The sequence below is a fragment of the Tympanuchus pallidicinctus genome, unplaced genomic scaffold, assembly GCF_026119805.1.
Source record: "Tympanuchus pallidicinctus isolate F22 unplaced genomic scaffold, pur_lepc_1.0 scaffold22, whole genome shotgun sequence".
Classification (NCBI taxonomy): Eukaryota; Metazoa; Chordata; class Aves; order Galliformes; family Phasianidae; genus Tympanuchus; species Tympanuchus pallidicinctus.
This window is the reverse complement of record NW_026294739.1, coordinates 16377723-16400271: the sequence shown is the minus strand read 5'-3', so window position 1 is coordinate 16400271 and position 22549 is coordinate 16377723. Positions and strand designations below refer to the sequence as shown.

At 42.8% G+C, this 22549-nt stretch overlaps 1 protein-coding gene across 5 annotated transcripts in view; it reads left to right on the top strand.

The window, feature by feature from the left end:
* Nucleotides 1–370: 370 nt before the first annotated feature.
* FXR1 (FMR1 autosomal homolog 1) overlaps nucleotides 371–22549 on the top strand; it is a 29891-nt gene continuing 7712 nt past the window's right edge. For 4 of the 5 annotated variants that reach the window (XM_052687127.1, XM_052687126.1, XM_052687123.1 and 1 more), the window contains exons 1-10: nucleotides 9022–9074; nucleotides 12698–12791; nucleotides 13814–13885; nucleotides 14953–15101; nucleotides 15811–15904; nucleotides 16896–17012; nucleotides 17101–17271; nucleotides 20122–20200; nucleotides 20904–21013; nucleotides 21869–21955. In XM_052687127.1, the coding sequence (XP_052543087.1) occupies nucleotides 13871–13885; nucleotides 14953–15101; nucleotides 15811–15904; nucleotides 16896–17012; nucleotides 17101–17271; nucleotides 20122–20200; nucleotides 20904–21013; nucleotides 21869–21955 (822 nt within the window). In that variant the 5' untranslated portion in view covers nucleotides 9022–9074; nucleotides 12698–12791; nucleotides 13814–13870. Of the gene's footprint in view, nucleotides 509–9021; nucleotides 9075–12697; nucleotides 12792–13813; nucleotides 13886–14952; nucleotides 15102–15810; nucleotides 15905–16895; nucleotides 17013–17100; nucleotides 17272–20121; nucleotides 20201–20903; nucleotides 21014–21868; nucleotides 21956–22549 lie in introns of those variants that run through there. The other variant, XM_052687128.1, reaches the window with a different exon arrangement.

Below are 22549 nucleotides of genomic sequence, written 5' to 3'. Positions count from 1 at the left end.
GCGGGGGAGGCGGGAGGCACTGCGGCTCGGCCTTCCGCACCGGTACCGCTTTCAAAAAGGACACCGCGCAAAACGCCGCATTTTCCCCGCAGCGTCGACTGCAGCTACAGCCGCCGCTTCCGCCATTTGCGCATCGCGGCGGCTCCGGGGCGGGGCGGCGGGGCCACCTGCGAGCCGGGAAGGCGGGAGAGCCCGGCCCCTCAGCGCGGCGCCTGGCCGCTCCCATCCCCGGGCCGCGCGCGGGGGGGGGAAGCGGCCGCCGCCAGCCCTTCCCGCGGGAAACGCCCCGCTCCGGCGGCTCCCGGCACCCCCGGCCGCGGCTTGGGCGGAGCGGCAGCGCCGCGTGGGGCGGGAGCGGCCCCGGGGGGCGGGCGGAGGGGGAGGGGAGCCCGGGCAGCGCTCCCCCCCGTGGTGACAGTTTCTAGAAGCACGTCCCGCCGTCCTTTGCGCTCGCAACATGGAGGAGCTGACGGTGGAAGTGCGCGGCTCCAATGGGGCCTTCTACAAGGTACGGGCGCGGTGCGGGGCCGGAGCCGCGCGGGGCTTTGCGTGCCGTGCTGGGAGCCGGGAGGGGCGGGCGGTCGTGAGCGGAGCCTCCGAGCCGGGCCGTGAGGGGGGGGCGCGGGGCGGCGGTGCCGGGGTGTGGCGGTGCGGCGCGGCGGGGCCGCGATGAGGGGATCTGCTGAGGGAAAGGAAAGGCGCCGCGGGGAGGGGGGGGCCGCAGCGAGGGGGGTCTGTGGTGCGGGGGTTGGGAGGCGTGGGGAGAGTGGGGGGGGGAGGTTGGGGCTGAACGGGGGGCATCGGAGATAGAAGTAATGGCTTCTAAAACATTTGGAGTAATTCCGTAACGATTTCGGGTTTATTTATGTCGTCAGAAAGCTTCCTTCGCCATCAGCCTCCCCGGAATGCCGGGACGGTACGGGATCCGTGCGCCGTGCCCTCAGCTGTGCCCGTCACTCATTGCCCTCAGCCCGGGGCAGCCGTTAACGCTCCGCTCTTTTTATGGCCAGAGCCGCTGCCTCATTCCCGCAGCGCTGTGCTCCGCAGCCGTGCGGGGCGGGACTGCGCGTGGGGCCGGGGGGCGGCCCGCCGTGCCTCCCATTTTCCTGCTCGCGTCTGTGGATCTGGGCTGGGAGCCGTTGGGAGCCGTACGGCATGTGGAGGCGGCGGGCAGGGGATTGTGAGCAGCTGACTGCAGGAGTCGGGGCTTGGGTGGTTTTTTGTTTTCTTTTTGCAACTGGCTGTCTATTAAAAGAGACAGATAGGAGATAATCTTACGAGGAAGGAATATAATGGGATAAGCTCTGTGCCCTTGGTAGGTGTTCCTCTTCATTGTTTTTGCCAAAATCCGTAGGTAATAAACTTTGCATATGAGATAAATTTTTAGGTAGATTAAAAATAACCATGTGGAAACCCACATCAAAATAATGTGTATTTTGAACATAGCTGGCCTAAAAAAGGATTGATTATTTTTCCTGCCTGTTAGGAAACATGGAATTTGGAGACACCCTTCTTAGCTTTCCATCTGTGCCCTAGGATCTTGGGCAAAGAACGAAGCATGAGCTGGTTCTTTTTTCTGCTTCAGGGGAATGTGGGACTAATGGGAGCATTAGGAGGTGTGCTGAATTCTTGGAGCTGTGTGTACAGCATTTATTGCAATAAGCCTGATTTAAATTCTGCAATAATGACGTCTCCTAAGTCAGTGTGAATTGTCAGGCTTGGATTAGCCCCATCATGTGTTCAGCCCTCTGGATGGTGGCTAACGAGCAGAAGTTTTACTTAAAAATGTCATTATTGGCTTTCAGGTCAGCAAAATGGGGATTAGGTCCAGCATGAAAGCCATTCACTTCTTGGGAAACTGAAGGGTTAGAGTGCTTGGGCCTGGAGTGGGGAAAGCCCCAGCTCTAAACAGTCACTGTTGTTATTGTGAATCCCACCCCAAAGCACAATAAACCAAAAAGGAAAATGATTTTAAAATGCATTTTTTCTTGAAGTGAAATCTGTGTATCTGGTTCCATTTTGTGAGTCTTAGAGTTGAGGCAGAAAGGTTCTGCCTGTGTTGTGGAACTAAGTAATGCTGCTGCTGTGTAAAGTTTGGGAAGCGAAGGAGAAGGGGTTGTCGGCCTCATTTGGGAAGTGCTCGCTTAGGATTGATGTTGGCATTTGTGAGGTTATATGAGGGGAGAACGTTTGAAGTTTGCGCTCAGAACAGTCTGAATTTAGATTCATTATCACTGCATACCTCCTGGTAGATGACGTGAGAAGGATCCTGCTATGCCAGGAGAGATAAAGGCCAAAATAATTACGTAAACAATCACGTGACAGTTTTCTAATTAGTTGTTAATACGATCTGCAACTTAGCTATAGTAACAGTAGTGATTGCATCTTTTGGAGTGTCTTAATGCTTTTCTAGTAGTTATTAGAGGTATGACCGTGGTAGGTAAGACTGGGATTGCTATAAACTAATACGAAAAACCATGTTCCTTATTACCATGTTCCTTATTAAAATACACAAAAAATAAAAATGTTTTTCTTGATGCATATATCAGTGAAAAGTAACTGTGGTTGTGGTAGGCATCAAGTGCCTACCAAATTCTTCTGTCTAAAAACATATAGTATGTTCTGAATTTAACCTTTTGTTCATGTATCTGCAAACTGTTTTCCCCCTTTGCTTTAAATCAGTAATGTGATCTGGAGAAAGAACGGCATTTGTTTTGCATTTTACCCCCAAGGTTATCCCCAAGTAGACAACAGAGTATCTTCGGCCAATCCCTGCAGCTCAGAAGACTGCGTCTGTCAGCATTACTCATCTGTTGTCTGTGAGCCCCATCAGTGCCATCTTTTCTCTAAAGGAGTTGTGCTCTTGTGGTAAAGGTGAGGTTTGTGTGGTGGAACAGTTGAAGAAGTTGGAGAATGGGGTGATAAACCAAGCTAGTTAACAGTTGTATCTGCTGAGGGCATGTTGATCCTGACCTCAGGAAGGCTGATGATGTCTACTTGAGTTCTAGATTGCAGGTTGATTTATTTTCTTCAAGGTGTTAGAGCAGACTTCGTTAGTTTATTGGATTTTATTTATTTATTTCAGTTTAAAATGACCAAATGTGCATGGATTTCTTTGGGCTCAAGCTGGGTTGAAGAGAGTGAGACATGAATGCTCTCAGTTCTGTTTGCAGTGTTCTCAGGCTGATGGTTTTCTGTGTCGAGCTTGGAACTTCGGTCATTCTGTCATACAGAGATGTAGATCATTGGCTCCCAGAATTAGGGACTGGTTGGCAGGGACATCCGGGTCTGTCCGGTCCAACCCCTGCCCAAGCAGAGCTGCCCAGAGCACAGTGCTCTGCACCACATCCCAGCAGCTTTTAGAGATCTCCACTGAGGATATTCCATTGCCTTGGGCAGCCTGTGTCAGTGCTCCATCACCTACAGAGGAAAAGAAGTGTTTCCTGATACTCAGGGCATCCTCCTCTGTTCTGCTGTGTACCCATTGCCCTGTGTTCTGTTGGCTGTGAAGTGTACGTAGGCAAGAACGAAATGAAAATTTTGTCTGTATGCAAATGAGAGCCATGGTTCCACTTCTTGTTGTGAGTTTGGATGTCTGCTCGAAATAAAATGACACCAAAGCCCATAAGCTGAGCAATAGGTAGCTTATTGCACGTGGAGCCTTTTGGTGACATCTGAATAACTGAAGATTCATTGCTGTAGAGATTTCCATCTAATAAAGAACGAACTCCTGTGTGTGGTTTGCCCTAGCAGTTTTCCCCTTCTTCAGGAGTAGCTGCATTGAAATAAAAATGACAAAAATGGGAGATAGGCTTTGACTCTTCACCTTCAGTGGTCAGGTTCTAATGCACCTTGGTGCCTGTGATAGGAGGTGTGGTTTTGGTAACAGTCCTGGCTGCAGCTGTGGGAGCAGGAGCTGAGCTGGGCTTTCGTATAGAGAGCAGCCTAACTTGTGCAGGAAGAAATGATGGAGGAAGGCGTGGTATTTCTCCGTATGTATGATGTCAAAGCACAGTGAGCAGTTCTGTGCAAGAACATACTTATATATCAATAAAAATATAATGGTGTTTTGAAGTTGTAATGAGAAGCTTTGGAAACTTCTCCATGAGATGTTCTGTTTGTTTTTTAGCTTGACAGTAAGATAGAAAACTGTCATTAAGAGGCTTAGGTGGGTGTTGGTGCCCAATTATTACACCAGGAAGCATTACAGTAAGTGGAATGAGGGGTGTTTTTATTTTTGTAAAGGTTTCAGCTGTCTCTTGATGGACAGCGTTTATTTACTAAATCTTGCCTTACTGGATGGGAAATTTAATGCATTTTTAAGATGTTACTGTTCTTGGAACTTGTGTAGACTGGTGCATGAACTGTCTCTAGTCATTGCCATCGAAGAGTCATTGTCTTGACTTTTAGGCTGATAAAAGGCAGACACTGCAGGCGGTGATTATTGATTTCTCATGTACACAGTGAGTGGAGGGCATCTCTAGGAAGTTTTGCCCTTTGGGAATATGCACATGAAGAAAGCAGCATAAATAACGTGAGTCATTTAGACTTCATTCATAAGCCTAAGCCAGGAGATTCAGTGCTGAGGTTCTTGTGTGACTCATGAGGACTCTTGAATTTACACATGATAATGATGACTGTGAATGAAGATAAGTAGTAATGTCATAAATAAAAGTGTGGTGGTTAGAATTGAAATAGGAGTTGAGCATTATTTCCTACCTGATGCCTGCTTGTAATGCGTGGACTGCTGTCTGTTAGCAGGCCCTGTAGCATTTGCAGTGAAAAGAGCACTTCGAAGTTCAAACCAGAAAAGGCAGCATCTTGATTGTTTACAAGCTTCCTGTGTTTGCTTTGGTATTTCTTTATGGGGGTCAGAATGGAATAGTAATAATTAAGTGGAAGGTTTTGTATTTGTTACATGAGACAGAGGTGTATAACTGTTGGTTTAAAATACTAACAGTGTTTGGTTCTGACAGGAGTGAAAGGACTGGTAATTAGATATAGGCTTCTTGACCTTTATGTTGGTGATTCAGGAGCACCCGCAGTACTTGATGGCAGTGTTACTGTTGGAGATGTGCTCAGCAGCGCCCGGGCTCCCAGCGCAGCTCTTGGTGTGGTGGATGTGGCTCAGAAGCAGCACGTTGTCTGTCTGCCCCAGGAAGGGATGCCTGCAGCCTCACTGGCAGCACCTTGCCTTTAGGTTGGACTGTTGTGCTTGGGGTCAGCTAGTCTGAAAGTGGGCTGAAGATGGATCTCAGATTGCATCTGGCTGTTAGATGGATTTTGCGACTTGGTGTGCAACTGGATGTAAAAAGCAAATACGGGTGGGTGGGTGGATGTGTGTGTGTCCACACAAGCACAGTTCACTGTAAGGGCACTTCAGTAAGTCTTGATCCGTTTATGTCATAAGCAGAACTTAATCCTAAATCCATGAGCAGAGCCCAGGTAAAAGGGGAAGATGCAGTGTGTGCTTCTTGTTGTGAGGTCCCAGCTGCGGTGGTTTTGGTGGCAGGTGGTCTTTTTTTAGTTTCCTGCCCTTCTGTTCATGCTTGGTGTACAGTATGGCCTCATGTTAACTTTGCTGGGTCTCAGATCCCAAACGCAGCTGGCAAGCCCTGGCCGTACCAGCTCTCAGCTTACAGGTGCTGGGAGTTGGTTCCTGCCCAGTGAGTGGCAGAGACAGGTCTGCCTGGAGCACTGTGAGCAGCACGCCATTAATAGTGTAGTACAGTAGAGTCCCTGCTGCCTTGTGAGCAGCTCTCAGCACATACATGGACTTCCAGGGATGTGGCACTGAGTGACTGACATGAAGATCTGGATGAGCCAAAGCTGAGGTCTGCCAAGGTGAAGTCACATGAATTTTTCTTCTTATCAGCAACTTCATGTGTGGTGTAAAGCACGTTTGGAAATGTTATATGTGAGGTGGTTCCTCATGCAACAGCTTTACTGCTTTTATGCCAATATATTAGTTGTGGTATGTGGTCTCCTGTTGGCTTGCTCTGCCTCATCACTTGTATGGAGGAGCTCTGAATTAGATATTGTCTTTTGTCCATCTGTAGCCATTGCTGCTAAATTAAATGCCACTAACAGCAGCCTGTTTAGTTGAAGAAAAGTGAAGGCGTATAATCAGTGAGCCTAGCAAGAAGTGGTTCTTACACAGTGGCAAGTAACATGAGGCATGCTAAGTTAGAATACAAATCTACATACATAGGTTACCTCGCTGACAAAGAGCTCCTTTGAAATTCGTGTTTGAAAACCATTTGGGTAAAGAAGAAAAGTCAATGTTCATCAGATCCCATCTCTTATAATTCCCTTATAAATGTGTGGCACTTAATGGGACGTTTAATGTAAAAAGTACATCTGCTTTATTCAAAATTAATTCTTAATTTCTCAAGTTTTGAGCAGAACTGTGAAGTGTTGTTTTTTTTTTTTTAATTGACAATCATCTCCAGGCCGCTGAATACTTCTAAAAAAAAATTGCAGTAAATCTCATCATGATGTATGTGAAATCTTTCTGGTTTTATCTTGGAGTTGCAGGTGATGGCTGATAATACTCCTAGGATAGGCCAGGGCTGTAGGTAGGAAAACAGAGTTGTTACTCTTCACAAATAATTTCATATTTCTGACAAGTTGCTTGGTGATAATGACCAAGTGATTCCTTATAGAATGATTTAAAACCTGTATGAATTCTCATTCTTACTGGTGGTGTTCTGTCTGCCTGCCTGCCACTGCTGCACTTCTGTTGCTGTGTGTGTTCCTCCCCTACAGAAGAGAAACTGACCATAAGAGGAAGAATTAAACCTTGCGAAGTCTGAAAAGCATGATACTCCTTCACTGTTCATCTTGTATTTGTACAACTGGATTCTGGTCAGACCTTTTCACAATAATATAATTATTTAGATACGGTTGTATTTAATGTTTTATTTGTGCTTTGTGACCTGAAGTGAATACCTGATAAATGTTAGCTTATCTCTTCTGAAGTATTTCTCATATGAGTGCTGTGGAGTAGAAGAGTCAGAGCGTGCCAACTGGGAATGTTGCTCTGATAGTTGTGGTGTGTATGTGCGCCGGTGTGGGACGGCGTGCTGCTCCTGTGTGGCACCGCAAGTGCAGCAAGCTGAGGGGCTGCTTTGTGCCAAAGAGCTCCAGAAACTCACATGGTGAGAACGTAGATAAAAGGCTGCCCGTGGTAAGGGCTTTAAATCTCCAGTAAGTATTGCTTGTTGCCAGTAAGTTGGCATTCCAGCAGTGTTGGACCATGTAAACCTGGTTCATGCTGATGTGGTAAGTGATTTTTTCTTACATATTTTTTATAGAATCTGAACGAGTTGTAGGAAAACATTATTTCCTGCATTTTACGTAGCAGTAACTTATCCCCATGCTGGTAAATAAAATGGAACTTTTCTGGTTATTTACGGATGTTGGTAGCTAACAGATAGTTCGACCAGTAACATGTTGTATGCCCTTCATGTTCCTTGCCTCATGAAGCAGGGGTGGCTTCAGTCTTCCTGTACAGAGACTTCAGGGGAACTGCAAATCCCTGTGTGCACACGTGCTTTGCTGCCAACTGCCTCTGTTGCTTCCGTCTCAAAGGGCTTTGCCTTCCTTCCCTGGCAGAGGCAGGGTGGCCTCTAAAAGGGTTTATTTCATTAGGAGCACACTAGGTGGTTGAACAAAGTGACTTTGGTTTCTGATGGCCTGCTGTGTTCAGGATTGACCCAGCTGTTTGTGCTATAACCACTTTCTTGCACTGCTGGCAGGTGTCTTGTGAGCGTTGCTTAGGGAGCAGGTACTCGGATTTCAAGTGAATGCTGCCCTTTGCTGGCGTTGCACAAGTACAGGTTTGAGTCCAAGGAGACTCATTCCTACAGCCCCTTGCAGCCAGCTGTCATTGCGGGCTCGTGCAGCATCTGTCAGGCACGGGGAGCCCATGGTGAGGTGCCTTTTGCTGAGCTGACCCATGACACCTCTGGGGGGGCTGTACTCCTCGCACAGCTGACTCTGTGCTTAGACCTCCTTGGCTGGCAGTTTGTGAAGGCAACTTAATCCATCCAGCAGGTTTCCTGGAGCCTTTCGTAAGGATCCTTTGGAACTGTCTTCTCATCTGAAACTGCATGTTTCTTCTTGGTCTTCTTTCTTGGGCACATACCAGGCTATAACAAACACAGGAGTCATTAGAAAAAACATTTTCTTACTTTGTTATTTTTTGTCATCTTTGTCTTCCGCTTTTCTTTTGTTCCTTTGTGTTTGCAATCTGCCTTGCTCTCTTAACTATGAGATGGGAGGCCTTAATTTCTGCTTGGGTATAATTTTTTCCATCAGGTTGTTCTTTGTCTTCAGGTTTTTGACATAATCAGTGCACCACTAAAAAGCCCTTCGTTTTTCAAAGGGAAGAAAAATGGGCTTTTGCTGCAGTTGTTCCCAAGATCATAAAAATGTCACAGAAAATGACGTGTAACATCCTATTATCTTTGCTCTGCTGTGAGGTGCTGTGGGGATTTGACTGCACACTGTTCCCACTCCCGTGTTTGAAGGATGACATAGTTAAGTAGCCACATAACAGCCTTTATTGCCAAATGTTATCCATCCTTCAGATTGTGCTATTCTGAAGGACAATTGTTTGGGACTTTTTTTTTTTTTTTTGGTTGTTTGAGAAGAACACTTGAAAAAGCAAGTGGTGCTGCTCACAGCTGTTGGACAGTATTTTGAGTTGGACTCCTTGCCCTGGGACTGCAGCTTTCTCATTTTGCTTGCGTAAAGTAGCTGGGTATGCCTGTAAAGAGAACAGTAAACTTTGAAGGCAGGATTTCAGTTGTAAACGTGTCTGTATGAAAAGTTGCTTTCAATAGTCCACGTGCAATGTGTTTCTTAGAGCAGCCTCATCCATGCAGTGGGATTGCCTGGGAACTTTCCTACATTCAGATTATAACAGCAGAGGTGTTCTCGGGTGGTTTCAGGCTGTGCTGAAACTGCTGCCTTGCTGTGATTCCATGTTTTACAACAAAACTGTTTTTGTTTTAGGGATTTATCAAAGATGTTCATGAGGATTCACTCACTGTTGTGTTTGAAAACAAGTAAGTATTTTATCTTAAAAATCGTTTGTGCATTGTTGTGTTTGTTTTGACATGAAGGGGAAGTAGACTTCATTAGAAAGGTAGTTCTAGAAATACAGGCTCAGTGTTGTATTCCATTTCCATGAACTGATTCCTTAAATAGCTGTGGTCAGAAGTCACACAGTCAATTAGCACTCCTTGGCTTTTTGTTTTAATATTTTAGTAATGCCTGCAGACGCAGTGGACAGATGTAATTAGAAAGTAGTGGCAGCTGCCTGATATTCTTACACCTGCAGCAAAGAAAGGTGGAAAATACCTGAGTAGCTCTTCCTGAGCAGTTCTTTCTGTGTCTGACCTGGGAGTGCAATCAGCTTCATCAACCTGAAAAAACGATACAAATGTCCTGATGGAGTGACTTCTTTAACTAGTGCAGAATAGAATGCTCAGGTTGGAAAAGACCTTAAAGATCCATTAAGTCCAACCACAGCCTAACCATACCACTCTCTCTATATATGTGTGTGTGTATATACATATAATATACACATAAAAAATCAACATTGGGAAATGCATCAGCTTTTGATGTGCAAATGGTTTCTAAGCTGCCAGCACCAGCCTGCAGGTTCATCGGTCAGCCTTTCCTGAAGGAAGATGATGGAATAAGAAGCCTAATAGTGGGAAGCTTGCATGTATGTACACACAATACTATATGAATGGTTTATGTAATCCTGGGATGTATGTATGTGTAATGCATGCATGAAGAAAATCCTGGGGAGAAAAAGATAATCCTGTTTTTTTTCACTCTGCAAATTCAGTCTGTCTTTCTAACCTGTTTTCTAGCCCTTCCATAAAAATCAGTTAGAAGTGGCAGCCGTAGCTAGCACTTCCTGGGTGGTTATGGGAGCTCTTTGTGTCTCTTTGGTTTTCATATCACCCCACTACTCCTCTATCCTCACCATCCTCCAAAGAATCACACAGATCTGCTTCTTCATCCTCCTCTTGTTGATCTTCATTTTCACATTCAACATCCATGTTACTTTTCTGGAAGAGTAGATGTTCTTAGCCTTGAAGGCACATGCTTTCACACCATGAGCCAAGTGAGCTAAAGGAAGTGCCTGTGGTTCACAGCAGCTGTTTAATTATTGGCAAACACACTTCTGCTGGTCTGTGTCATCAACCTGTTTTACTGAATGTGTGGCAGCAGCAGCTTCGTTCTGAAAAGGGTGAGCTACAACATACGTTGAGTGCTTTGTTGACCAAAAATAGACTTTATCAGGAAGTATGTGTACTACCCTATTTGTGCCATGATGCAAGACCGATAAATTATTACGCTTTTTATTGAGTTAAATTCATAAGGGCTTTAATCGAATTGAAATTGGCAGGAGGGTGCCATCCGGAATGCATTCTTCTGTTGTGATAATGAGCAGCACTTAGCAAAGTAAGTGAGTCTGTTAATGGCATTCAGTTTATGTTTTTTGCTATTGTTTACCAGTCCTAATCTATAGCTATTACAAGGTTCCTGAAGTTGGTGAACTGGCACCAACTGCCAGTGGTGATTTTGTGGCCACAGCAATAATTAATCTGTGGGCAGATAGCAAGTCCATTAGGAGGCGTTTTGGAGAAGTAAAGAGGCAGAGAATAAACTCAAAGTCGTCTGGAGCTGGGAGCCTTTGTTGTGGTGTACAGGTGAGGTTCTAGATGCAATTCTTTGTAGGTCCATTAGAATTTGAAGCAGCCATAATCAGAAGACTTCTGTATAGTAAGAAATACTTCAATTTTTTTATAGCTTTTACCAAATATTTGTGATAATCATTCTGACCAGTAGGATCACATGCCTGATCCTCTTAGTAGGTAACTTGTAACAAAACACAACTAATTTCTTAAATAGCTGTTGGTGATATTTTGCCGGTGAGATGCTCCCATTTTGGACTTGATGTCATCAGAACTTCAAGTCATATTCTCAGAACTGAGCCTACTGTGCATATTTCTCCCTGTTTTTTCAAAAAATACCAAAATACCTTATGGCTGAATCATTACTGTACTGTCTCCTTACAGTAGATGAAGATCCTCCAGAGATGGAAGCAAGGATAGACTACTGCATGCAGTTCAAAGATTTTCTTGGAGTGGCGAGGTCTCTTCTACTGTTGCGTCTCACTGTGGGCAGTCTGTAGCTTCCTGTGAGCTGGATTCATAACCTGCAGTGCACAGTTGAAACTCTCAAGAGAGCTTTAAGCAGCTCAGTTGTTGACAGCAGTTTGTATCTTGTTCAGTTATGATCACTGTGTTCCAACTATTTCCAAATTGAACTTTTACATAGCTTGTAATCAAGGGAATGCATTTTGTTCTCACTCTTCCTATTTGCCTTTGTATCTGTGAGAATAATAACTTGAGGAAGGGAGGAAAGAAAGAGACAATACACAGATCCTGAGGTTAGTGACCATTGCAGTTATAAGCATGTTTAAATCTCAAGTGGTTTTTTTTCCAACCTCCTCTACTGTTTTTCAGAGGTAAAATGAGATTTAAGCTACACTTCATGACAAAAATACTTTCCAGCTTCAACAAAAGCTATCCACAATGTTCCTTGTGTTATTGGTGGTGGTTTTTCAAAATTACCCTGTAGATGGAAGAAAAATGAACCGTGTAGCCATGGCTAGGGTGAAACTCCATGACCCCTTCTGTTGTGTTGGTCTGTCTGTACCTGATGTGGTCTTGAGGATGTTCAGAATGATAGATGTCGAATACTTGGACAGATACCATGTCCAAGTCTCTTGGATCTTGTAGGGTTTTCTAATTGTTATTTTTGGTGGTAGTGCTGGCTTTATTTTAATCCATCTTCAGTTGGCATTTTGAGTAAAAGGATGAGAAACAGCTTCATGGCTTCCTGTGAAATTTACAGAGAAGGGAATTATAAAAGAATACAGAGGGTGTCAGTTACTCTACAAGTCTTCATGTAATGCACCTGAAATGTGCATTATATATTAAGAAGCCTTGCAGAACCAGCTACAGAAAAACAAATAGCCTTTCTTGTACAAGAAGGTAGCTTATTAATTTAACATGCATAGTAGTAATCAGTATTAGTAAGCAGATGTAGAGATGTGTTTTGAAATGAATCTGTTCCGTAGGCTCCCACTGGAGATTGTTTCGAATAGTTGTAGATAAAATTCCAAAGTTTTGTTAGGAAGCACAGTTGGATTTTCCTGCTTAAAAATTGATAGGAAGCAATTATAATGCTGTGTGCCAATGAAATTGTCATTGCTAAAATGCTGAAGAAATGGACAAACCCAAGGTGGACCACAAGGATGAATTCACCTGTTAACAAGGCTTTCATTGAGCAGTACAGATTTCAGTATGTCATCTGACCTTCTCATGGAGGGTTAATAAAATCGGTTCAGTGGAGGCAGTCCATTGAACTTTCTTCTGAAGTTTACTGAAGATGTGTTCTGTTACTGAATATCTTCCCAGCTGTGTCTTTTGTTTTGACAGGGTTGTTTCAATACTTCGCTTATTAAGTTTGCTTTCTAGGAATGAAGAAACAGAACTGATTGTGTGAAATGAGTGAGAGTTAACTCGGAGTTCTAAAAATGAAGACCTTAAGAAAACAAGAGAAAAATCCTGGCACTAATGTGTAATGTCTCTTCAACTTTTAGTTGGCAGCCAGAGCGCCAAGTACCCTTTAATGAAGTCAGATTACCTCCACCTCCTGATATCAAGAAAGAAATTGGTGAAGGAGATGAAGTGGAGGTGAGTTGATCCAGATGTTTGCTAATGAGCTGTTGTGTCACATAACTGGTTGTATCTTTGAGATGGTGGTGGCTGTAAGTAGATTAGTGAAGAATGGAAAAGGACTGTGTCTCTAGGAGTGGATTTATTAAGCTGGTAAATAAAAAACTTAATTTTTTCTTAGCACTTCAAAATACAGCAGATTTTGCTTCTGGAGAAACTGCCTGAAATTACAGGGTCTCTTTTTTCCCTCAGAAAATTACCAGTGGAACTTGATTATCATCTAAAATTTGAAACAAAGCTCTGTATTTTACAAGATAAAAACCTAACTTGCTAATTCTCGGTGCTCATGAAAACTGCTGGAAATATTTTGATGTGAAAGTTCAACAGAGATGTGCTCAATTTTTCTGGTTTTATTTGAAATATATGGAATACTTTGGCTTTATCAGAGGTTAATTTAAGGCATTTTTTACCTCAGATTTCTTCAATTAACTTAAATTTCTGGTTTAGTCTGCATACAAATAGTTAGAAGACCAGGAAAAACAGAAAGCTTCAGATATCATTGGTTCTGTATTTGATCTTGTATTGTTAGTGGTGTTTGTTAAATACAAAATACATAATCATATGTGATGTAGTCCTAAGTTTATCAAGTAAACCAAAGGCAAAATGAAACCTTAATTTCGGAGCTCCTTCTGTATAGGAACCTTTGGTGTTAAGACAGTTTTTAAATTCAGTGAGGAATTACCACTGAATAAGTGTTTTCTCAGGGTTTTATCTCCAGCAATTTCTGTTGTATAGTCAGTGAAATATAGAAAGGAAATCTGTCCGTAATCCTTGCAGGGCAAAGTAATGAAGCTTGTGCAAGAAGCACATAACAATAATAACAAAGGCAAAAAATATTTCTGAGCAGTATACTGTTCCATTGTAGTGAGAGCTAGAGAAGTTGAGATGCTCTTTCCTGATTGTAAATGTAGGCAACTCAATTATGTCTGTGTGTACTTTAAATATAGTTGTTTCATTTGTTAATCTGCTCTTGTTTTCAGGTTTATTCTAGAGCAAATGATCAAGAGCCTTGTGGCTGGTGGCTGGCAAAAGTTCGAATGATGAAAGGAGAGGTAAATCCTTCCTGCTGCTTTCATGCTGCTTTGTTAGATACAGTAAATACGGAAGTTCTTTGTGATGCAAAGAGATGAATCAACTACCAGTACACAAATATGGCAGAACAGATTTTTGAGCTGAGACTGCTTTGGAATGACCTGTGCTGTGTTACAGCAACTGGGCTGAGCAGTTGCTTGTAGCTGAGCAGCACAATCTGATTGTTAGTAATCAAAGAGCATGGAGGTCTGTATGCATGCGTGCAGCATATGGCTTCCAAAAATTCTACTTAGTGAATTGAAGTTGGCTCTAAGAAGTAATAAAGTAGTGCACCTTATTTGTGGTTATGGTTACTGTTCATACCACAAATCTAATTCTGGTATCAAGCACTCTCTATCTACAAGTGTGTGTTGGTGGTTCTGTTTGTACATACATGTCACTTGAGTGTAGTAGAAAAAGTTGTTGGTTTTTGGCACATGCAGAGCTTGTATTTTACTGTTGGCTTTTATGAGTGTACCAGCAAATTCAGATTCAGACAAATTGTAGATTCAGACAAGTATATTTTTCATTTCAGCTGATTGAAATGATAGTGTTCTTCATTTGGAGCTAACTCGAGTTCTTGTATGCCACAGGGATTAGGATTTTTGCTGTCTGGTACCTTGCTACATTGGTTGGTTAGAAACTTTGACTTCTAAATTTATAAAAACCAACATTCTTAATCTGTGTGGTCTCAGTTAAGTAATGACAGGTGTGAAGTTCTACTGAATTCTTAATTACTTTTAACAGGAATAAAAGATTTATATTTTTTTTCATCCTCAGAAGGCTGCTACTTCTGTACCATTGTCAAATCAGTTACTTTGTAAAGGTGTGCCAAATTTAAAACTTCAAATAGGGAAGCAGTGTGTGGAAAAGCACGATGTTACATCAGCAATGTACTCTTTCCTGGAACTTGAGTCTTTTTTTTTTTTGATGGAATCAGGTGTTCTGGGGGAATCTTGGCCTGTGTGTTTGTGTTTTTGTTTGATTGGTTAGTATGTAGTTGTCGTTGCTGACGGAAGTTACCATTTGGACAAACATTCTTCCGTAGTTTTATGTCATTGAGTATGCTGCTTGTGATGCCACCTACAACGAAATCGTGACTTATGAGAGGCTCCGACCTGTGAATCAAAATAAAACCGTCAAAAAGAACACGTTTTTCAAGTGCACAGTGGATGTTCCTGAAGATCTGAGAGATGCGTGAGTAGTTACGCGTATATTACTAATAAGGCAATTCATTTAATGAGAAGAATTTGAGAGTGTGGGGGGGGTATTTTTGAGGGTCTCATTAGGAGTTATAAGGGTGGCTATGACTGCTGAAGCTTAGTTAGGATCTACTGGCTGGGATCTCTGCTGAGGGTTTGGGCTATGGACAGAAAGCAGGTATCAGGTGGGATCTTCAGGTCTTGCTGCAGGATGATTTAGCTGATGAACTCACAGCATGTCTCTGGTTCTTAGAGATGGCTCATAGCTGTGGTGGTACAGCCTGTGGAGAAATAAGCTCTGGAAGCATGGAAAGAGAGAATTTTCCAATTTCTGAACTTTCTTCACTATAAAGTAGTGAAACATTCTGGGATCTGGTTGTGTTATTACATGGGCAAGGGGAAATGCTTTTAGACTAAAAGATGGGAGATTTAGGTTAGGTGCTGGGAGGAAATTCTTTCCTCAGAGGGCAGTGAGGCACTGATTGGAGCCTCCCAGAGCTGTGGAGGTGCCCCATCCCTGGAGGTGTTAAAGGCCAGGCTGGGTGAGGCCACAGGCAGTCTGGTTGGGTCCAGTGGGTGGCATCACTGCCATGGCTGAGGGAATGGAACTGCATGATCTTCAAGGCCCCTTCCAACCTGAGTCATTCTACTATTTTCCTTTCTTTCTGATGCAACTTCTTAAAATAAGTCATTTATCTCTGTAGATGCGCTAATGAAAATGCACACAAAGATTTCAAGAAAGCTGTGGGAGCATGTAGAATTTTCTATCATGCTGAAACTGCTCAGCTAATAATACTTGTAAGTAACTATTTTTGTGTGAATGTTGCATGAATTTGGTTACATCATTTGTGGTAGTTCTGTAGCCATCTTACATTTCTGTGGATTGCTGTCTAACTTCGAGCTCTGGAAGCTGTGAGCAGTTTAATACTTGCAGATGTCTAGATCTATGGGGGCAGGCCTTTGGAGGGGATTGTAAGTACTGCACTGCAGATATCCTAAATTTAGGAACAGCTCTCAGATAGGATGACAATCATAACAGACTGAGAGCTGTTTCAGAGACTGGTGTGGATTGTTCAGAGCTGGCTAGCTTACTCTGCTCGAGAGCAGTAGGTTCCGCTTGTGCAGCATTACACTTTGTGCTTTGACCCACGACTGGGTTTCCACATGAAGAGCTGCATCAGCTCGCATCACACAGTAGCCTGGGTGTGGACTGGCAGGTGGGTAGTGCGGATTATCAGGGAGCACAGAGCCCGAATCGTAGGGAGGGGCCACACTTGATACTATGTAGCCTAAAGGAGCTTTTGCAAAAACAGCTTAGTTGGCCTTTTCAAATGTGAAATTTCTTTACCAAAGGAAGCCATTAAGAAATTGTTCACTTAGATTCTTCTGAGATTGCTTTGTTTTACTACATAGACTTTTCATAACAGTGTCTCTGCATTTTTCTGCTTACTTAATCTCATCCACTTGAATCAGACTAGGGAGTCAATGAGTGTAATATGGTAGAATAATATCTAGTTCTGTTTGGAACATCAAAGGGAGGGAACTACTTCATAGGTGATAGCAAGACTTCTGGTGTTAAGCATAACGTGAGTTAAAACAGAAAATTGCTGGCTTGGTAAAGATAGTGCTGAATTTTTCATTGTTTGCTTTGTGGAAGAAAAATGACCACCTAAGTACTGGAAATGCGGTTCATGTTTATAATTTATTTAAATAAGCAGGTTCTTAACTTGTCCTTTAAATGTGACTTTCCCTAAAAAATGAAACATAATGTCCTTTTTCTTTTCTGCAGTCTGCCAGTGAAGCAACAGTGAAGAGAGTGAACATACTGAGTGACATGCATTTGCGCAGCATTCGCACCAAACTTATGCTTATGTCAAGAAATGAAGAAGCTACAAAACACTTAGAAGTAAGCAATAGCTTGAAATTCTTGTTGCTGGAAGTGGTACTTCATGTTGAAGACATGCACACGAGCCTTATTTTCTTTTTTTCTTCAGTGCACAAAGCAGCTTGCAGCAGCATTTCATGAGGAATTTGTAGTCAGAGAAGATTTAATGGGACTTGCTATAGGAACCCACGGCAGTAACATACAGCAAGCCAGGAAGGTTCCAGGAGTTACTGCAATTGAACTTGAGGAGGACACCGGTACTTTCAGAATCTATGGCGAGGTAAGGGAGAGCCTCTGTGTGAGACTGGTGCTCACTGTCTGCTTTCAGAGTGGTGAGAGCTTTACACAGAGCTAAACTGGAAATTGCTCAGTATGCATTTGGATATCCACGTGCACGTTGCACTGTGGCAGCTCGTGCTGCATGTAGATGAAATACAAGACGTTGTTGCATTGTTGGTTTCCATTAGATACGTTCTGTCCTAATCAGTCCAGGTGCTGTTGCACAGATGCAGGGTAGCTGCACCATGTACGTCAGTCAGCCCGAGCGAGGTATTGTTGACTGCTATCTTAGTTGATGGAATTTCTATTTTTTTGGCTTCCTCTGCTGCTCTTGTTGGTGCCCTCCCCCTGCTGTCAGCCTGCTAGTTCATGTGTGTTTATTTAATCTGTGTGGTGTCTGTCCTCTAGCTGAGCCAAATACATTTAGGCGTTCATCGGCCTCTTTGTGACTTGGCCATTTAATGCTGGTTTTATTTTGGCCAGTTAATGATGGATTAGATGAAGTCTGCTGGTTTGTCCTGAGTTGGATTCCATTTGTGAATGTGTCTTACCTGATGTGCTTTAAATCTCACAGATGCCTTGTTTGTCCTTCCCTGGCAGCCCAAAGACGCCATGTTACTAAGGCTCTTGCATCTGTACATACTTGTCTGCTTTTTGTCTCTTTTCTGCTGGTGCTGGCAAGCAGCCAGGCGCTAATGCCTGGTGCATGGGCAGGCTGTTTTGCACTCAGACGTGTGGGAGTAGTGACCCCTTATCCTTGACGTCATAGAGACTGAGAATCTCCCATGATTATATTTTGCAGTGAGGTTTATCAGAGCCACAATCTTTGAGGGAAGAACCAGGAGATGCATTTTGAAGAATATTGGGAAGCTACAAAATCAGAAATTAAGCTGTATAGGATTGTTTATGATTTTTGCCTGTGTAATCAAAACCACTTTGATTCCAAGGCCCTCCCCCTTCTGACTGAGCATCTCGCTTGTGGTACTCAGAAACCACAGTACTGTGAACTTAAGAGCTTTGGTAGTGAGTAGGGTTATCTTCTGAAATAATTTGGTTCCTCAGAGGGAGAGAGCCTCATCTGAAACAGAGAGCTTTCTGTTAGAGCTTCCTTACTGGTGAAATGGAATTGCATGTGCAATTCTTGAGGTTCTTCCCTGGTGTACCTATTTTAAGTTACTTAGGTATTACATTAACCATGCCTTTGGATGGAAGGATAGCAAGATTTTTCCAGGAGACTTAGTTGTTGTTTTCCATTTAGAGAGCAGGCTGTTCTTTAGGACCACTTCATTAACTCTATTCCGTTTAAAGTAGGGTAACATGCTTCTTATTTTATATTTTTGGGGGAAGGAAAAAAAAAAGCAAATCCATCACAACAGAAAAAACATAGTTCCTTGCTGTGACTCAGGGAAGCATTTATCTGCGTGGGAGTGGGCTTCTCAAATGATCAACAGAGGTAATTTTTTCCTGTTCAGAAAGGTCTGAAAGAGCTACCGTGACTCTGGAGAGGGTTCTCAACCCTGCTCTTGATTGATTGTGAATGATTATGAAGCTCCTGAGGTGGCTCCACTGTTTATAACAGATGTGAGATTCTATCTGCTGTATCTGTATTAGCGGCTGTGTTAAAGAACATTTGCCTTGAAATCTGCAGCCATGCAATCCTTATTTCACACTTCCATGTGGAACCTTGATGCTTCAGAAATAGTAGGAATAACACTGGATTTAGGAGAACATCCTGCTTTTAATCTTTCTGTTAAATACATTACAAGTGACCTGGATGTGTCTTGATTGTATGGAGGACTGTATGGAGTAAGCAAGCAGGAGCAGGCATATGTTCCCTACCTGGAAGTGAAAAGATAGTTTGTGCTAACTGGAATTCTGGGAGGTGTGTGTATGGTGGCTGTTTTCCTGTTCTGAATTAGTGGCTGCAAGGATGTATCCGAGTCAGTGTTCTGTGCTGTCTCATGTTGGGGTGTGAATGAGTCACACAGGTTGGACTTGCATTAAAAGTTCCAAGTGCTTGCATTGAAGCATAGATACGCTCTGGGTGTCCTTGCAGCTTTTTTCCTCATTGTGGCTGTTGGTTTGACAGGAGTCACTGAACTTCTTCTCTATTTGGGAAAGAAGCGATAATTGTGCCTCTGAGGCAGGGCGCAGAGCTGTCAGTCGTGTCCTCCTCGTAGAGCTCACTGAACATGAAATTGCAACTGCGTGTTGATGTTGGTCGTTGTGTCTGCTACTGTGAGCATGCAAATAGCCCTGCTTCCTGCAGCTACTTCCTGTTTATCTCTTCTTGCATGCTTCATTGCTTTCATCTTGAAATCCATATTGCCCATGGTTCTTTCCTTTAGCATTTTTAACTGTGCCAGAATTGTAGGTTTGTTGATGTTAGTCCCTCTAGGACTTGGTTAAATTTAATGTAAAGATTCGGGGGCTGGTGGCATCTGCCTGCTGGGTTGCAGAAGGGATAGCAGGTGAAAGGTTGAAACATCAGTGTCTCAAATGTTGTCATTGCTGATTAGATGCTGGCTGTGCTTTCACTGTTGGTAACTTCGTGTTGTTTATTTCTTCTTGCAGTAACGGTAGGACCTCTAGAAATTTATTGTCACTTAATTTCCATTATTTCATACTGAAGTTTTAAGGGAGTAATGGTAGAAATTCCTTCCGCGATTCAGTGATGGAGTAATGTCTTAGAAAGCTTTGTGGCTGAGGCCAGAACCACGTTCATTTTGTTTTTTAAAATGTTTACTCTTCTGGAGACATATGGATGTTGCTACAGGGTTTTGTTTTTAACGTACTGCATTACTATTATTATTATTGTTACTATTTATTTTTTACTTTTTTTTATTTTCAGACTGCCGATGCAGTAAAAAAAGCCAGAAGTTTCTTGGAATTTGTGGAGGACTTTATTCAGGTTCCCAGGAATCTTGTTGGTACGTAGTGCTTCATAACCTGTAGAAAGGAAGTGCACTCAGCGTGGCTGTGCATAAAGCTCTAGGTGCAAGTTGGGCTTTCCATTTATATAGAAAGTGATTCATCTTTGAAAATTTTGTGCATCAGGGAATTATCCAGAATCTGCGTGTTATTTTAACTCTTGAAATGTTTTAAGCATAGCTCTTTAGGTTTGTACAGTCTGCTTTAATGGCAGTGTTTGAAGCTCAGGTTCTAGCAGTGCAAACAAATTATTTGATAAATTAACTGCATAGATATTCTGGTAGTAAATTCCAAAATGTAGTCTGGAAATGCCGTATCTGAGTTGCAAAAATGACTCAGGACAATTCTGAGCTCATTGCTCACTAGAAGGGGGAGTACGGTGAAATAATTTGGATAAATAAGTTGTAATAAGCATTTTCAAGAGTTCTGCTGTTTCATTGCTACTCTGGTTCTGTTTGAAACTTGTATGTGGTGCTGATTTTGGTCAGTGCTTGCTGTTGTGTGTGTGCATGCTGTTTGAATATAATTTCTGAAGTTTTGTCCTGTTTGGGCATGGTTTTCATTTATGTGTATGACATGGAAAAAATCCTGGGGGGAAGAAGTAGAAGGCAGAGGGGAGGGAAGTGATGCACTTCTTCGTACGTAAAAACCTGTTCAAAATGTTTTGGACTTCGGTCTAAAATAACTCTTCTTGCTCTGAAGGAAAAGTTATTGGAAAAAATGGAAAAGTGATTCAGGAGATTGTAGACAAGTCTGGAGTCGTCAGGGTGAGGATTGAAGGAGATAATGAAAATAAACTGCCTCGTGAAGATGTGAGTACTTTATTTCTTCTTACAGTTGCGTTTTTATTTTGAATCCTGTAACAAAGAAAACACCAGAAGATGTGCAGAGAGTGAAAATTTCTGGAGCGAGGTGCTGCCTTTCTGCGTGAGAGTGGGATTATTGTTCCATCTCACTGTCATTATTCAGTTTATATCTATAGACTTCATGGCCTATGCATCCTTGTTTCTCATGGCCGACCTGTAGTGGTGATGTTCACCATGGCCTCTGTGCTAGGGCTGTGCGTATGGATTGTTTCACAAAGCCCATCTTACAGCTTTTTATGGCTGTAGAAATTGATTTTTAGGTCTTTTTCAAAATAGCATTGTGCAGTAAATCTTGTATGAAACAGCTCGAGAAAATACTTGCTTCAGGAGCAAAAACTCATCTCCTATGTACAGCGTAGTTGTGTAGCTGTCAACACTGGAAACACTAATTTGGGGTTGATATATTTTAAATATATGAGAACATAGCATAAAAGAGTCTAAAGGTGCTTCATCTTGTCAAGTTGGTGTAATTAACCACTGGGCATTTGTCAGGAATCTGTGGATGCCTCTACACACAGCTGCTGTGACAGAAACGTGTAGCAGTTGTGTTGCAGGGGCAACCAGTGGTACGTAGAAACTGTATGTCGAATTACTTCAGCTGGTAGAATGGGATATTGGGAACACTATGGGCAGTCTGAAGTCTTACTGGATAAGCCCTTATCCCAATCTGTGAGCTGCTTCTCGTGTGTCTTTGCTGCGTGAGATTCGGTTACCGTTCAGATTGCTTTTATAAATTAAGCAGAAAGTATTTTGATGATAATATTCTTTTTGAAAGCAAGATTTTGTGCTTTGTTTCTGTAGGGAATGGTACCATTTGTATTTGTGGGTACTAAAGAAAGCATTGGAAATGTCCAGGTTCTTCTAGAATACCACATTGCGTATCTGAAGGTAAGTGTACTTCAGAAGGGGGGGAAAAAATAGGTTGTAGAGGAAACTTCTATTGGAGTATATCTGAGTAACAGCTTTAGAAGGGTTTGCATCTGGTTGGCTGTTTTTCTGTTGACTGGGATTTGAGGTTCGGTGCCCAGAAGCCTCCCCTTATGTGTGTTACTTAGGCCTTTTAAAGCATGATTGTGGCTGCTGCTTACTGCCGGTGCTGAAAGAACCGAACTGCAGAGAGCACTGCCTTAAGTGGCACAGAAGTAGTATGTGATGGCTTCCTCCACATCAGTGTTCTGTACCGTGTTCTGTTGTACTGCTGTGCTGGTCTAGGATGGAGCTTGTAACTGAGTAGCACAGAAACACTCAACCACTTTAAATAGTTTTGTTTGTGTGGAGTTGTGGTGTGATTGTTACCAAAATAATTCCTTAGTTTGAATCGGGTTATATTGGTTTGCTTTTGAAAGTTGACTCGAAAAAGTGAGGTGAAGCATAGTTAAGAAGGGTAATACTTGTCTTATAAACAGTCTTTAAGTGTAGTGATTTAGAATGTAGATGAAGGGACAGTGGTATTTTATGGGGAGAAGTAACGTTTCTTCCTCT